The sequence below is a fragment of the Acomys russatus genome, chromosome 16 (genome assembly GCF_903995435.1).
Source record: "Acomys russatus chromosome 16, mAcoRus1.1, whole genome shotgun sequence".
Taxonomy (NCBI): domain Eukaryota; kingdom Metazoa; phylum Chordata; class Mammalia; order Rodentia; family Muridae; genus Acomys; species Acomys russatus.
The window spans coordinates 28,387,455-28,405,184 of NC_067152.1; the positions used below are offsets into that span (position 1 = coordinate 28,387,455).

Consider the following 17,730-nt stretch of genomic DNA (forward strand, 5'->3'; position numbering starts at 1 on the left):
GGGAGTGTCCTGTCTCTCAGATCTAGATTTACAAGTTGTTGTGAGCTACCCTGTGTGGGTGCCGGGAAATTAACCCAGGCCCTCTGCGAGAGCAGCAAGCACTCTACATTGCTGTTAGTTCTACCAGGTTTTGCTTCATTGTCACGAGCTCTGTCCTCGGGTGCATATTCTTTCCATATCTTCTTGGTATATTGATTTATCCTATTGTTATAATGGCCCCCTATTTGTCGCCACTAATCGTCTTCCTCCGAAGTCGGCTTTACTTGACATTACCGTAGCCACTACTGTTTGGAACTCTATGCTCTGACAAAGTACATATTTTGGCTCTTCGCTCTCTCTGTTTTGTTGTTGTTGTTGTTATTTTTTTAAATAATGTGTGTGGGGGCCAGAGGACAGCCCCAGGTCTCTTCTTCACTTTCCACCTTGTTTCAGACAGGGTCACTTTGTTGCTAGCTCCTGTGTGCACCGCACTAACCTGTCCCCCGAACATCTGGCAATTCTCCTGTCTCTGCCCACCCAGTGGGCAGGAATTACAGACATGAGCTACCATGTCAATTTTATTCGTCCTCTGGGGATTTGAACTCAGAACTTCAAATTTGCGCGGCAAGTGCTTTAGCTGCTGAGCCATCTTCTTAGCTCCCTCTCCCTTTTAATGTACAAAAGTGGTTCCGCCACAAATATCAAGCACCATGTAAGATGGCGGTTACCTTTGTTCTGCCCGTCTGGCACAGGTAAAGAAGCTGATGAGGAGCGGGTCCATTCTAGCTCCTTTTGTGTTGTTGGCTCCTCGTCCCTTCTTGAAGTCCCACCTCTGTGCATTTCCTTGTTTAGAACTGCCTTGGGGGCAGGTCTCCACAATTCTATTTTCTCCCTCTGAGAACACTGTTGATCCTCCTCATTCCTAATATAGTCTCACGGAATGCAGGCTTCAACGTAAATAGTTCTTTGTCCTCGGTTTTTTGACGTGCTTGCCACTTCTTCCCAATGCAAAAATAGAACTTGAATTGCTTTCCTTCCTGGCTATTTTTTGCTGTTTTTAAGGTTGGTATTCCACCCCCCCCTTAATCTCCAGTTTCTAGGAGATTAAAGAGGAAGTGTTTAAGGGCTTAACGAATATCATACTTTGGAATTTGATCCACTTCTTGAACTATAGGCTGTCTTTCTCCAGCGAGGGGGAGGGGTGTCAGCCATTAGTTCTCTGTCCTGACTTTTGTCCTTTCCTGCCAGGACTGATACTATAAATGTTACCATTCTTCTCCCTCCCTTCCTCTTCTCGTCTTCTTCTTCCTTTCGGGGTCCCGTGTATAACCCAGGCTGTCCCTTGGATTTGCTGTGTGGCTGATGGCTTTGATTTCCCAGTTCTGTTTCCACCTCACAGGTTCTGGGATTACGGGTTTGAGGCACCACACCCACACGCAGCTTACGTGGTGCACGCGCTCAAACCCAGACTTGGCGCGTACTAGGCAAGCATTCTACCAGCTGAGCTACTTCCTGCATAGGGACCTTCTGCCCTCTCCATGGTACTTTCGAGTTTGTCCAAGTTTTAAGTTTTGCTTTGTGTTTTTTTACTTCTGCAACTTAAAAATAAAATATTAGTGTGTGTGTTCATGTATCTGCGGGTCTGTGGCCAATTTGGGGGGCCATGTACCATGGCATAAGTGCAAAAATCAGAGGACATCTTTGTGGAGTCAGCTTCTCTCCTAACACCCCCCCCCCTTTCTCTCTCTCTCGGGTTGGTTTTGTGAGTGGCTTCTCCAAAGCCCAGGCTCTAGGCTATGTGGGAGACAGAGGACAGTGCAGGGGACCGAGACCAGGGCCAGTGCCAGAGACTCCGAATCTGCGCCTTGTCCACTTTTGCAGCTCTCAGACTCCCTTTATGCAAGGTGTTTAGTTATATTTAACTCTAAAGGAAGCGATGGCTGGGAAATATAGTCAAAGAGCAGGGAGATGAAGCAATAAACAGATCAACCCAACTGAAAAATAATCCCACATTGATGTTGATGGTTTAACTGTCTGAATCCCCAAATGGACGTTCTATGTATGCTGAAGTCTGTAACTACTAAATCTGTCAAGAGCCATCACTGTTAGGCCTATAATCCCAGTACCTGGGAGGCAGAGGCACCGGAGGATCATAATTCAAGACCAGCCTGGATGAGGCCAGCCTAGGTTACATAGTGAGATCTGTCTCAAAAAAAACCAAACCAGGAGCCGGAGAGATAACTCAGTGGTTAAGAACACTGGCTGCTCTTCCAGAAACCCCGCTTTGATTCCCAGAATCCACGTGCGTTGGTGCACAGACAAAACACGCATACACAAATAAAAATTCTGTTATCACCATCACTACTGTGGTTGTTTTACACCCCTTCTGCGTTTTCTCCTCCCTCTCACCTCCCTCTGCCCCTCCCCCATACACTCCTCCGTTTCTGTTCAGAAAAGGGCAGGTCTCTCATGGCTGTCAATCAACTCTGGTAGACCAAGTTGCAATAAAACTAGGCACCTCCCCTCATATTAAGGCTGGATGGGGCAACTCAGTATGAGGAAAAGGGTCCTAAAAGCCTGCAAAAGAGTGAGGGACAGCCCCTGCTCCCTCTGTCCCACAAGAAGATCAAGTTGCAATACTGTAAAAAAAAAAAAATCATCTTGGGGGAAAAAAAGAAAACCCCAAAAAATCCATCATTCCTTGGATGCCTGATCCTGGTGGCATAGATGGCCAATATGACACTTGATGACATGCACAGTTGAACTGTGGACACTCTGTAAAGCACCGGGGATATACATATAATAGAAAAAACTGTATGGACTGAGATTAAGCACATCTGAGCTCTGATTGGCAGGAGGTCATAACCTCAGATCTCTCTCCTGCAAGGAGACAGGTGGGAGGCAGGGAAGGCTGCTGGCCACTGGGTCAAGGGTGGCATGCACTGATACTGGAAACTGGTGAGAGAGCCGAAGGCTCTGTAATGGATGAGCACAGGGTGGGCAGGATCGGCAGCGGCAACACACAGAACATCCAGTTAACGTGCCTGACCTTGAAAAGCCTCTAGAACTCACATGCTCTCTGGCTGTTGTAGACACACACCAAAGGCTTAACGGTGTCTGGGGGCCCAAGGAATAAAATGTTTCTTGAGAGGCATAGAGCTGTATGGGTGTGCTTTTTGCTGGGGGCTCGGCACACACACACACACACACACACACACACACACACTGCCTGTTGGAACTGTGCTGGGGGCTCGGCACACACACACACACACACACACACACACACACACACACACACACACTGCCTGTTGGAACTGTGCTGGGGGCTCGGCACACACACACACACACACACACACACACACACACACACACACACTGCCTGTTGGAACTGTGCTGGGGGCTCGGCACACACACACACACACACACACACACACACACACTGCCTGTTGGAACTGTGCTGGGGGCTCGGCACACACACACACACACACACACACACACACTGCCTGTTGGAACTGTGCTGGGGCTCGGCACACACACACACACACACACACACACACACACACACACTGCCTGTTGGAACTGTGCTGGGGGCTCGACACACACACACACACACACACACACACACACACACACACACTGCCTGTTGGAACTGGGCCCGGATATGGATTCACACACACGCACGCGTGCCACCTATATATGTTTGCAAACAGGTACTTTTTTTTTTTTGTAACAGTGTTCTCTGCTCTGTATAAACAGCAAAAGCACACCTTCCAGATGACACCTGTCCCCGCGGCCTCTCCTCTCACAGATTTCATAGCAGGCAGATAGCGGTGAACATAGCTAGGTTCTTTAACCTAGCCCATTTTCAGGCCTATAACCCACACCAAGTTGCCACCAGTTCATCTGGCAATTGGCTAAAGATATGGAGTAAGCAGAAAATGACTCTTTAGTATGACATGGGTTTTTTGGTTGGTTGGTTGGTTTTGTTGTTGTTTTTTATTTCTCTGTGTAGCCTTGGCTTTCCTGGACTCACCTTGTAGACCAAGCTTGCCTCAAACTTGCAGCAATCCACCTACCTGCCTCTGCCTCCCTGAGTGCTGGGATTAAAGGTATACGCCACCACACCTGGCTTGACTGCATTTCTTTTAAAAAGTCACCTGGTACACGACACTGGAGGACCAATCACCCACATCAGACTTCCTACGGGTGGGTGGGATCTCCACCATGCTGCAGCCGTGGGATAGCCAGGAATGAGCTCTTTCTTCCTAAAGTGTCATCTGCCTGGAAGTGGGTCCCAGATCCTACTTCTCCGTTCACCCTTCATGAGGCAACCACTGGCCCCCTACCATGAAATAGTTTCAATCACTATTTCACTTGACAAAAATCCAATGAGGAGCTGCCCTTTTGCCAGAAAGTCCTAACAAATGAGATCCTGGAGCCTGGGTTCCCTGAGTGGTGAGCCAAAGAGCTCTAAGGGTTCTTATAAATGAAATGTAGCTGGAATTTTATAGATGGGACAGCAAAGGGTCTGCCTGGTGCTTTACGGTCAGCCTGGCCTGCTTCAAGGATAAGGTATTTTGCACATGTATAAAGTACATCTTTTTAGTTCCGGAAGTTGTAAGCACACTATTAATTTTAGCCATGAATACATTCCTCACAGGTATTTTCACTAGGGAGCCCCTGTTATAGAGCCCTAAAAGCATGAGGCAGTATAGCATAGTGGTTAAGGATCATTTCTCATGTGAGAAAGATTGAGGCTCGAATGTACACAGCTGTATTGTGATGCATGCGCCGGAATGTATGTAAGCACACAATGTACGTGTGCACATGCGTGTGAGTGCAGACTAGCCAGTTCAAGTTTCTAGGGATTCTCCTGTCTCCACTTCGCATCTCTTGATTGGAGTACTGGGATCATAAACGCAGTACAAATGAGGCTTTGATGTGGGGTCTGGGGGTTTGAACTCAAGTCCTCAGGCTTGCATGTCAAGCACTTCTACCTATGGACATACCTCCCTCAGCCTTGTGCTTTTTTTTTTTTTTTTTTTTTTTTTTTGTGGATTGCTAAGAGCATATTTTTTCTCTTTTTTTTTTTCCTTTTTTTTTTATTAATTTATTCTTGTTACATCTCAATGTTTATCCCATCCCTTGTATCCTCCCATTCCTCCCCCCCCATTTTCCCATTATTCCCCTCCCCTATGACTGTTCCTGAGGGGGATTACCTCCCCCTATATATTCTCATAGGGTATCAAGTCTCTTCTTGGCTACTTGCTGTCCTTCCAGTCCCAGATCTAGCCAATGGTCAGAATATTCTCCACAGTTGAGTGGAGAGTGTGATACGACTTTCTCACGTACTCTGGTGCCTCACATTTGACCATGTCCCCTGGAGGGGGAGACCTGGTGGCACTCAGAGGAAGGACAGCAAGTAGCCTTGTGCTTTTTATCATTGGTATAAACTTGGAAACATGATTCAAAGTTTCTAAGTCTCACCTTTTTCCGCAATCGTAAAATGGTAGTAAGGTTGCTACGTCATTGGCTTGGTGTACTTATGAAGATAGCACACAATGTCTCGTTTTTTTTCCCCCCACAGTTGTAAAATGAGAATAAGATTGCTACGTCATCAGCTTGGCGTGCTTAAGATAACATCACAGCCAGAAAAGAAAAACAACAACAAAAAAAATTACATACAATGGTGACTCATCGGAGGCTAAATTCTCCCAGCAGCTATGACCTGGCACAGCCCCTGGGTAAATCACTCTGCTCAGAGACAACATGACAACCCACACTTTGAGTTTGTACACTTTTGACAGGACCGATTTATTGTGGCTTAGACAGAGCTTTGACATATGGGAGTCATCTTTTTCCCCACAATCCAGCACAATGGGAGGCCCAATCTGAGAACGGAGACAGCTCAGAACCAAGGCAGGTAACAGGGGACAGCTGACAGAAGAGGACAAATCAAACACAGCAAGGGCTCCCTTTCAGGAGCATGGGGGGGGGGTCATTCAGGAAGAGGACTGGCAGCCTGACATTCCTCAAGAGTCCCCGAAGGCACTGCTGCATTGTAGTCTAGTGAGCCATGTGGACCAGTAAGTGTGCCTCTGTCTTGCAGGAAAATCATGTGTGAGCATGATATGAAAAGGCAGGGAACCAATTTCTCTACCACCAGGCAGGAACCTAACCCCCCTCCCCAAAAAAGTAACATCTCAATGCTGCAAGACAGAAGGTCTTCCATTGCATGGAAGATTCCCTTGTGTAAAACAATTTCCAACAGAGCCGGACCAGTGAAGTGTCACATTTATAAAGCTGAAACGTCACTGTAAATCACTATATAAATTCACCACCACCACCCCCAAAAAGACAGTGGCTATGTAGCTTTGGTACAAAGAATCAAGGCCAACTTGACCGCGAGACTTTCATGAATGACACGTTATTCTGTGGACTGTCCCTTTCAACTCCACTCGCGAAGGGGTGCAGTGCAAATGAAAAGACAAAAAAATCCAAACACCAGGCAAGGGTCCCCACTAATGCTCAGTCACGATGGTTTGGTGGGAAATCCTGCTTCTCTCTGCACTTGAGATTCCTTGACGGTACACGAGGGAGGCTTGGAACTATGTGATCTTCGAGGTCCCTCCAGACTGGATTCTAAAAGGGGTGAAGTTACCTCACCCAGCTGATGGGTACCCAGTAAGTGTCCTTGCTCAGAGTGTCTATGACAGCCCTGAGCTGGCTGCAGACGCTCTGCAGGTCCTCCCTCACAAGCACAGTGTCTATCAGGTGCCCAAAGTGCTGATCGATGAAGGCAGCCGAGGTGGCCATCTCTTGCTGCTGCTCATCCTGCCAGGAAAGAGACATTACGTAGTCTGGGAAATGCTCCCCTGTCAGACCCCCACCTTTGTTTAACGTGCAGAGCCGACGCCTGTGTCCCGTGGATAACCTTAACTGTGAGCACAAGGGCAGAGCGCAGTAGCAGCTATCGCGTGGAAGGAAATCAATGTGCAGCAGACACACTCACTTGCTCACAAAGTATCCACTGAGGATCTCTGAACTGAAAGCCTGGTTATATCTGTATCTATCTATATCTCTCTCTCTCCCCTCTCTCTCTCTCTCTCTCTCTCTCTCTCTCTCTCTCTCTCTCTCTCTCTCTCTCTCTCTCTCTCTCTCTCTCTCTCTCTCTCTCTCTCTCTCTCTCTCTTTCTCTCTCTGTCTCTGTCTCTCTCTGGCCCAAAATGTTTCCAAAGAGGTACGAAGCTGAATGTGGTGATGCCCATCAGCAATCCCAGCATTTGGGAGTCTAAGACAGGAAGAACGTGAGTTTCAGGCCAGCCTGGGATACAAAGCAAGACCATGTCTGGGAAAAAAAAAAAAAAAAAAAGAGGGGGATGTGTATTAATTACTGGTAAGGACTTGGGACCAATCTTTAACACCACACAAAGAAGGGCTGAAAAGATGGCTCATTAGGTGAAGTGTCTGCCGTGCAAGAGCGAGGACCCAAGTTCAGAACCCCAGAACCCACATATAAACTGGGTGGGTGTGCATCTATAACCTTAGCATGGGGGCAGAGGAGGGCAGGGCAAGAGATAGATGAATCCCAGGGGCTTGCCGGCCAGTAAGTCTGGCTACAATGGCAAGCCCCTGTTTCGGTTAGAGACCCTGCCTCAAAAATAAGGTGGAGAATTGATAGAGGAAAACACCTGCCATCAATTCCTGGTGCGCGTGCGCGTGCACACACACACACATGCACACACACATGCACACAGGCACACATGCACACAGGCATACATGCACTCATAGAAAACAAATGAAAACCAAGGTAGCAAGGTGACAGCTCCTGGGGAAAGACATCCAAAGCTGACCTCTGACTACCACACTCACACATGTATACATGCACACACATACCCTGCACATACATACACACACACACACACACACACACACACACACACACACAGCACTTGAGTTCGATTCAGAAATTCAACAGCCAGGGCCCCTCATAGCCATCACTCGCCCCTTTTAGGGAGGAGGCTGACATGAGGTTGCAGAGGATGGTGAGTCCAGGCAAAGTTACCCTGCCTGGATTAGAAGGCATGGTCCCCATCTCCTTGTGGCGACATGACTATCTTTTCCTGGCCTTGTAAAAGGAAAAGACAGCCTTACGCAGAAGCTATGGCCTCTCTCTCTTCCTTGGAGTAGCCACAGTCAGCTAGGTGCAGCTCCTTCAAAGGAGAAACAGTCAACTTTAAACTCACAAGTGGAACTGCTATGTCCTCAGAGTCTGGGGATACAGGCGGTGTGTTCCTTTTCTCCAGAATCGCAGGCCTCACAAATATAACATAGGGCTTAAACTCAGGGGTCCTCAGGTGTCTCAGTGCCTAAAAAAAAAAAAAAGTTCCAGAAAATTATACGCTTTTTGCAACACATTATCACAACACATACATTCTGTTTTTATTTATTTATTTATTTAGGTTTTTCGAGACAGGGTTTCTCTGTGTAGCCTTGGCCATCCTAGACTCACTTTGTAGACCAGGCTGGCCTTGAACTCACAGCGATCCGCCTGCCTCTGCCTCCCGAGTGCTGGGATTAAAGGCATGCGCCACCAGGCCTGGCTTAACACATGCATTCTGAAAGCTCAGTACTCCTGGGCTTCCATCCTCAATGGCAAGAGCCCTGGTGGCATCAGTCCCGAGATGGACTTCCACTGGGCACCCTAACCACTCTCTCATCCTTCACTTGGACACTGAACTCTACTGGGCCAGGCAGGCTACTTAGGGAGGAAGGAAAAGTCCAGAGCCTCAGAGTCTCTCGTAGCTGGGACTCTCCAACTCAACTTCCTCCGGCTCTTTTGTATCTGCCCACAGCTGAACCTACCGAGGCTCACCGTGCACGGGCCTTAGTCACAGGCCTACAGTGTGCATGGCTGAGCTGTTCCCCAGGCCATCTTCTGGTATTCAACGAAGCAAAGGTTTGCGAAGTAAAGGAAGCAGTGACCTATGGGGTCACTTGAAACGAGTGTAGAATTTTGCTTTCCCGCATGCAAACCACACTAACAGAGTGTGTCTTCCGCACAGTGTAAAGGTCTCTACTTGTGAACACTGATACTGAATTTCTATTTGCATACACACAAAAATCATTAAAATCACATTTTAAGAAATGTTTGAGGGGCTGGGCATGGTGGCACACAGCTTTAATCTCAGCACTCAGGAAGTGGAGGCAGGCAGATCTTTGTGAGTTTGAGGCCAGCCTGGTCTACAAAGCGAGTCCAGGATAGCCAAGGCTAACACAGAGAAACCCCGTCTTGAAAAAAAAAAAAAGTGAAAATCTTGGAGGGGCTAGAGATATAACTCGGCATCTATGAGCACTGGCCTTGTCTTCCAGAAGACCCAGTTTTGACTTCCCAGCACCCACATGGTGGCTCACAATTGTCTGTAACTCCAGTTCCAGGGGATCCAATGCCCTCTTCTGGCTTCCTCAGGTATTATAAGTGGTGCATAGACATGGAGGCAGGCAAAACACTCATACACATAAAAACAATAAAATAAGAATTTTTAAAAGGGCTGGAGAGACGGCTCAGAGGTTGAGAGCACTGTCTGCTCTTCCACAGGTCCTGAGTTCAATTCCCAGCACCCACATGGTGGCTCACAACCATCTATAATGTGATCTGGTGCCCTCTTCTGGTGTGTAGGTGTATATGCAGGCAGAACACTGTATACATAATAAACAAATCTTAAAAAAATAAATAAATAAAACAAATCTTTGACATTTATATTTTGAAAGTCTTAAAAAGTCTTATATTATATGGAAGAATGTTTTGCCTGTGTGTGCCTGGAGACCCAAAGGTGGTATTGGATCCCCTAAAACTGGAGTTACAGATGGTTTGTGAGCTGCCATGTAGCACTAGGAAGTGAATTTAGGTCCTCTATACAGGCATTAAGTGCTTAAAAAAAAGATTCATTATTTGTATGTGAGTGTGCACATGCACATGCGTGTGCACACACATACACTCAAATATGACTGCAGGCACTGAGGAAGGCCAAAAAGAGGGTGACAGATTCCCTGGAGCTGGAATTACAGGCAGCTGTGAGCCGCCCAGTGTGGAAGCAGGGACCTGCTCTGGCCTTCCACAAGAGCAGCGCGTGCTCTTGGCTGCTGGGCTAGTCTCTCCAGTCCCTGACTTGCAACTACCACCTCTCAGGGAGTCCAAATAAGCCAGGCGTTCCCCTACAGGTGAAATGTGCTTTTGGACATCTGTTTCAAGTTGACTCAGGTAAAATAAAGCTCACAGTTTACACCACAGTATCAAAACTATGCTCCTGTAATAGGGAGAGGGGAAAAAAAAAAATCTCAATGCAGAAATCCAAGCATGGGAAATTGTCTGAAAGACAAGGTTTAAAAGGTGGCCAGACAGACGCCTGCGGAGCCGGCAGAACGCTAGCCGTGGAGAACTGGGACTGGCTTCGAAGCTCTGCACAGGTCAGGCTGTTCCCCAACTCTTGCAAGCAAAGCAATCTCATGATACTGGTCTGTGGCCTCCCTCCAGGCCTTCCCCTCACTGCATGTAGTTGTTCTAGTTGTAGAGGCAGGAGGCTGGCAAGGACGGAAAGTGGCAACAGCCTGGCCTGGGTATACACACTAATAATTTTCTGTCCTGTTACAACTGGCCAGGGACTTTTTAAAAACTGCATATGTGTGTGTCTGGGGGGAGGGGTGGTGGTATGTGCACATGTGAGTGCAGTGCCTACAGAGTCCAGAAGAGGGCATCAGATCCCCCTAGAACTGGAGTTGTGGGTTGTTGTGAGCCACTTTATATGGGCTCTAGGAACTGAACTCAGGTCCTCTGGAAGACCAGCAAGCATCCTGAGTCACTAAGCATCTCTATAACCCACCCCTACCCTTTTTTAGACAGGTACTTACTGTGTAGCCAGGCTGACCTCAAACTCACAATCTGCTTGCCTCAGCCTCCCAGTTCTGGGACAACAGGCCTGTGTCACCATGGCCTGCCTCTCTATCTCATGATTTTCTCTATAATGGGGTTGCTGTCCTGGATCTCTGGGCCACTCTGAGGGTACCCAGGCTCCCTCCAATTAATCCTGTTCTTGAGGGTAGCAGGGCATGTTTGGGGCTCTAAAGGTTTCATCCAATTCTCAGAGAGGACCAAGCATCAGTTAAACTGACTGACTGTTCTGACTGACTCTCAAGTGTTCTATAGAACAGGTAAGGCTCCACCTCCCACCCCACCCCACACCGCCCTGGGTTCCACAGGCTCCCGTGCCCAGGTGAGCCAGGCACTCACCTCCGGTTCCACATCCACCAAACAAACTTTGTTTTGGGCCATAACAGCCTGAATAGCCTCCAGGCTGGTCCCATAGAGATTTTCCTTATGTTCACCATGTTCCAGGAACCTAAAACACCATCAGAGAGAAAAGGCTTCAGTTTCTGAGAAATCCCCAACTTTGCAAAAATCAGAAAAGCAAGACTTTCCCATACGACCTCTCTCCCACCTCCTGCTTCCCCTAGCCTTTCCAGAAGCACCCCACCCCTACCCCGACCCCCTGGGAGTCAAGTATTGTCACAAGTATTGATACAATGTTGGACAGTTACAGAGACACATGGTTACCAGAGGGCCCACTGGCTCATGATGCAACGCACTTGTTGTGATGTAAGTCAGCCTCGAAGGCTTGCTTGGAGACAAAGTGATACTCCATCCCGTCTTTCTCGTGGCTCTTCCGGGGCCTGGTGGTGTCTTTTAAAAGAAAGACAGATTGTTGAGCCAAGAAGAGAGCAACAAGCCTCCGTTCTTGCCCCGGAACTCATCACTGACCTGTGCATGAGTCAGCACTTCCATTCACAACACCTCCCAAACCCGCCACCTTTAAAAGACAGGATCTCTGGTGGCCCAGTCTCACTATGTAGCTGAGGAAGACCTTGAACTTCTGTTCCCCCGTCCCCTACATTGATCGCATTTGGTTGACATAGTGTGGGGGATTGAACCCAGGGCTTCAGGCGTGCTAGGCAAGCTCTCTACAAACTGAGCCTCAGCCCCAGACTCAAAAGGATATTATTTAGTACTTGGGGAGCACAAGGCCCAGAGATGGTTAGCACCATGTTCCAAACCCCAGCCGGTCAGTCAGAGTCAGGGACAATCTCTTGGTTCTGTGCCAAGCACAGGCTTCTTGATGCTCTGTTGGGCTGCCTTCTTGATGCTGGGGCTTTGAAATAATCACCAAAAAGGTCCCTACTTCAAGCTTTTAGTTTCAATTTCCTCATCTGAGAGGGAAAGCGCACAGATATATTTGGCCCTGCTTTAAGCACTGTGTGTGAACTCATGTGTGTCTGTGTGTGTGTGTGTAAGCGTGTGCATGTGCGCACGCACGCGTGCATGTGCACATGCCTGTGTATGCAGAGGCATTCCGTGCTTATGTACTTGTATATATGGAGGACAGAGACCGACCTTAGATGTCATTCCCCAGGTGCCTTTGGGGTCTCTCACTTGGCCTGGAACTCACCAGTTCCGCTGGCATGTGAGCGTCAGGGAGCACCAGGAATGTGCTTGTCTCTGCCTCCCTGGCTCTGGAGTTAGTAAAGTCCCCTAACTTGCTCACTTTTTTCTTTTTAAACCTAAACCTGGCAACCAAACTCAGGTGCTCCTGCCTCCTCAGCAAGCGCTCCCCCAGCTGAGGCACTCCCTACACCTGGGCTGTCCATTCCTTATTACAGTTGGTTCTCATTTTGAGAGAAGCCATGCAGACAGGTGACCCTTGCTCTCTGCCCAGATGGGTGCCAGGGGTACCAGCTCTCAGACACTCCTGAAACACAGTGTCCCCACTGATGTCCACAATGGAACCCTGACATACGCACGTCTGGGCCAATCAGGTCTTCACAGAATAGAAGGCCGTAAGAGGGCAACAGATAGCTTTTCCCAGAAAGCATGGCAGTTTGGAAGACAGAGCCACAAGGCCATCCCTAGGATGCTGTGTTTCCACGTGTGACATTGTGCCAGTTCCCCCAAGGAGTTGCTAAGGGTCCTTCCCCCATGTCATTGGCTTCAGACTTTTATTTCTCTATTGATTTGATGTTAAACATCTCACAAGCCCACAGGACCCTCACGATCTCCAGCCCCACTGTCTCCACTAACCTTCTGAGTCCTTAGCACAGCTGCCTTGGGCCACACCTTCAACCCTTTGTACATGTTGCACCCTCTACACAGCAAACGCTTCCTTTCTTCTCCGCCTGGAAGACTTCTATTTACACCTCGGCATTCGGTATAAAAGCCACCGCCTCTGGGAAGCCTTCCCTGACTTCTTGCTATGGCTCCCTGGAAACTGGCAGGCTTGAATTTTGAGTACAGGCTTCTCATTCAGAAGGAGAAGCGTGTGAGAGCAACTCCTGACAACCCTGCTTCCTCCACCTGAGACCTAAAGGCTGGGATCCCCACAGCCCCACCACCTCCCCCAAGTCTCTTCCACTTGGCTCCAGAGGATGATTCTGACAGCCATGGCTAGGCTGCTGGCCTGGGGATCCAGGAAGAGCAATGTGGTCTAAGGAAGGCTCTGTAGCTGCCCTTCCCCCAGAACATTCTGGAAAGGCTCATTCCCACCCCGCAACATTCCCTCTCTGGTGGCCACCTGACAGACACACTGCCATCCCTATGGGCCCAGAGAACCAGACAGTGAGGGACAGGACAAGCAGCCATGTTGCCACCTGCTTAGGAATGACCTGGGGTCAGCCGCTCGGGCTCCAAGCCTAGCTCCACCCCTTTCTGAGTCTTACCGTCTTCCCCCTCATCAGTATGATATGATGACAATATATCTTCCTTTCTGCAGTACTGGTGGAAGGCAGCTAAGTTCCTACATATAAGGGCTTTGTACCTGGCTCTCTCTCCTCCTCCAGAACCAGGACCCACACCTACTGGGTCTTGGCACCCTACTTCCTTGGCAATCAGAACCGTTGACGAGACCCAGGAATGTACCCAGCCACCTAGCCAAGCTAGCCGTCCAGCAACAGCAATCCCTCCCTCCCTGGCTCTGCAGCTTCCGTGACCAGTGTGCCCTTCTCCAGCCTGCAGTGTGCTCAGGACTCATCTCCCTCCCCAGCCAGCCACCAGGCTAGCTGTCTCAGAGGGTTTTAGTGGTCTGCTGAGAAAAATGAGTCTCTTTCCAGCAGTCTTCCTAGGTCCCACCATCTGCAGAGCAGGCAATGCCTGGTGGACTCTCACACCCAAAGTACCAAAACTCAGTATAAGCACGAAGACTCCAATCCCTGGAAAACTCTCACGGGGACATGGATACACACACACACACACACACACACACACCCTCTCGAGCACGAAAACTACACACACACACACACTCTCTCTCTCGAGCACGAAAACTCCAATCTCTGGAAATTTTTCATGGGGACACGGACACGGACGGACGGACAGACAGACGAACAGACGGACACACACACACACACACACACCCTCTCGAGCCACACACACACACACACACACCCTCTCGAGACACACACACACACACACACCCTCTCGAGACACACACACACACACACACACACACACACACACACACACACACTCTCTCGAGCCCTCTTACGTGGAACAGGAACACCAAAGTGCTGGGGGTCCTCGGCCACCACCCTTTGCTTCAGCTCGTGGAGTTGAGCTCCCAAAGACCCTGGAACAAAGAAAAGGCTGACTTTGGTCCCTACTCTTTCTGTACCCACTCCCGAGGAAGCCAGGCCACCTGGAACCTCAGGATGTCATCACCTACCAATGAGAACCACCAGGCGTGGTCGATCCCCAGGCTGGTGTTGGTACCTGGCCACCTCTTCGTAGGTCAGCAGCACCTGAGGCTCAGCCCCCGCAGGCACCTTTGCTTCCTGGGAGCCACCCGGCCTCTCCCTGCAGCCCAGCCGGAAGCTTCTCCGAAGACCAGCTTGGGAAAGGGAGAAAGGAAAAGATGGCGTTGGTCCTGGGATTCCCTCCACTAAAGACATTCTCCAGTTAGCCAGGCGTGGAGGGAAGGCTGGGCACCTGGCTGTCCAGCCTCCTGCCCTGAATGGCCAACACAGAGAGCATGCTAACACGAAGAGAGGGTGGTCCCTATACCCAAAGACATCCAAAGGTCACTGTTTTCCCTGGCATGTGGCCGGCCTTAGATTAAGTACGTTCATCTCTCTGAGCCTCAGTTTGCTTATTTGTAAAATGGGAACTCCGATGTACAAGTGGATGGTTCTAGAGACTGGTTCCCAGGCTAAGGGAAATGCCCTGAAGTACATTATTCGGACGACTGGTGACATTTTAATAGCTGCATAGAAGACAGTAGAATTGTATGCAAAGGAAATGTCCAGGGTTTGATCGCTATCCCAAAGTCGTGCCACAGGATGTCCTTGTGTTTAGGAAATACAGACCGAGGAGCTCAGGGATTAAAGGGACAGGATGTATACATTAACTCGCATGTGACAGGCAGCAGAAAAGGAAATGAGGAAGCAATGGTGTCCCCGAGTCTGGTGTGCAGCGCCCAGGAGGTCTCAGTCTAACCCTGTGAGTTTGACATCACATCTAAATAAACACTGGGAGACATCTGCCTGTCTTCTATAACCCTTGAGGGGAAACGCCGGGGGTGGGGGGGACAGGGACAAAAATCCCGGCACACTGAATAAACTCCAAGTAAGATGATGAAGATAAAATGGGTGTCAACACAGGTCTCTGTGCCTCGCTCCGGCTCCACAGCTGGGGGTGGGGGCCCTAGGCCTGAGTGGGTGCAGCCTTCTGCTGGCTGACTGTTTACAAGGAGAGGAGAGTCCCCCGGGGCTCAGCAACCTTTGACAGGGCTGCTAGGGTTTGGATCTCAGGTTCTGGAACCTAGGCTTGGGCAAGGGCCGGAGTGGGTTGCCAGAGGAGAGCCTGCTACTCACCCACATAGTGTCCTTTGAAGTACCCTTCGCAGTCAGAGGTCTCTGGAAACCAAAGAAAGAGGGAGGGGGGGTCATGTAAGACACATCTCAAGCCCACAGGGCCCCAGCTCCTAGGTAGCCAGGCAAGAGCCCTCTGGGATGGTGATCCAGGGTAGCTCTAGAGAATTCTATCTCTTGGCTGCCCCAGGCCCAGAACTTCTGTTTTGCTCCATTCTCCATGCAGAGGCCCCGTTCACTTTTGCAGCCCTTGGTGGGGATTCTGGGTTCCAGATGGGACACAGGACTAAGATGGAAGGCCTCACCCCTCAGCCTTGCCTTTCTGTTTCTTGACCCTTACCTAGCACCCAGGGTCACAGCATCATTCTTTAATGCCAGGCACACAAGGAGGGGCCCTAAGGCTTTGAAGCCCATTCCCAACCCACACATCTGGGCACCAGCATCCAGGTGCGGGTAGGAAAACCAGCTGGGTCAACCCCAGATGCTCCACAGAAAAAGGGTTTAGTTATGTACACGGGGACAAACACCAGGCCTACCTTTGTCACAAGGCTGATCATCTGCAGTTTGCATAAAAGACAGATGGGACAGCGTTAGTGCAGGGAACTAGGAAGCCCTGCGGCTGAGAGGCAGCGATGGCCTCGGCAACCCGAGGAGATCTCCATCTGTCCTGCTCCCCCAGCTCCGACAAGCCTATGATCTGAGCGGTGGTACATTATGAAGCCCCCCCAGCCCTGCTCTAATTAGTCTTCTTGTGTGCAGCTCACTAGCAGCCAGAGAAAGCCGGCACACGGCCAATAGAAGTGCCCTCCTGGCTGATTTGCTCCGCAGCCTCCTCACCTAAAGCCTGGAAACACAGCCCCTGGCAATGACTCCTTCTGGGGTCCCACAGTAGGAAAAGGACCTGTTCCCCCCTTTTCTGCAGTTTAAGACCTGTTTGGAAAATGCAGGTGCCTGAAAAGCCCCCCCCCCCCCACAGTTATGAGCCACCAGTGACAGAGGGTAGATTCTGGGACAGTCTCTCTCTGAGAAGGGCTCTAGTCTAAGACTTGCCTTCTAAAACCCAGCGTGGAACCACAGGTGCCTCAATGTTTCCATTTGGGGCATGAGGGTGTCATCTCATCCACGTCACAGGACCACAGTGACCAAAAGCAAGGGAGCGGTTACAACAGGGCACCTGCCTTGTGTGTGCGCATGAGGCTGAGGGCTTGGTCCTGGCACTACCCAACAATACTTTTAAAATTTTCAAATAGAAGGTGAAGCTGTGGGCAAGCCTGTTTTTAGGACTAGGTGCTGCACAGAGAAGAATTTCAGATGAATGTGGGCCAATCAGCTAAATCTGTTTAAGAACAGAGAATTTCTTTGCCCCTCCCACCTCCCCCTCCCCGCCCCCACAAGGTCTCTTTGTGTTAGCCTTGGCTGTCCTGGACTTGCTTTGTAGACCAGGCTGGCCTCGAATTCACAGCGATCCGCCTGCCTCTGCCTCCAAGCACTGGAATTAAAGACGTGCGCCACCATGCCCGGCCCAAGAACAGAGAATTTCTTAATGTGCTTCCAATATGACTCAAGATGCACTAGGAAGCAATTTGTGTCTATCTCAAATTCAAACGTAATGTGTGTTCTCTCAACTTGAGCCTCCCAGTGCTGTCACAGAGGTACAAGGACACTTAGCAAGGATGTCTAGGTAACACTGGACAGAACTGTCCCAGATCACAGAGGGTTGTCCAACCTGTGGCCCACGGCTTGGGGGAGGCACACACTTTGGAGTGACACTAAGACAAAATTTTATCTACAAAGTTCACCCTTGAGGACTACACAATTGAGTTATTAAAAAAAAAAGTCACAAAA

At 49.6% G+C, this 17,730-nt stretch overlaps 1 protein-coding gene across 1 annotated transcript in view; it reads right to left on the reverse strand.

The window, feature by feature from the left end:
* Nucleotides 1-6,462: 6,462 nt before the first annotated feature.
* Mpp3 (MAGUK p55 scaffold protein 3) overlaps nt 6,463-17,730 on the reverse strand; it is a 28,864-nt gene continuing 17,596 nt past the window's right edge. The window contains exons 12-19 of the mRNA XM_051158739.1: nt 16,422-16,442; nt 15,889-15,930; nt 14,742-14,906; nt 14,565-14,645; nt 11,623-11,716; nt 11,267-11,375; nt 8,226-8,348; nt 6,463-6,813 (exon numbers count right to left, since the gene is read on the reverse strand). Of these exons, the coding sequence (XP_051014696.1) occupies nt 6,637-6,813; nt 8,226-8,348; nt 11,267-11,375; nt 11,623-11,716; nt 14,565-14,645; nt 14,742-14,906; nt 15,889-15,930; nt 16,422-16,442 (812 nt within the window). The 3' untranslated portion in view covers nt 6,463-6,636. The remainder of the gene's footprint in view (nt 6,814-8,225; nt 8,349-11,266; nt 11,376-11,622; nt 11,717-14,564; nt 14,646-14,741; nt 14,907-15,888; nt 15,931-16,421; nt 16,443-17,730) is intronic.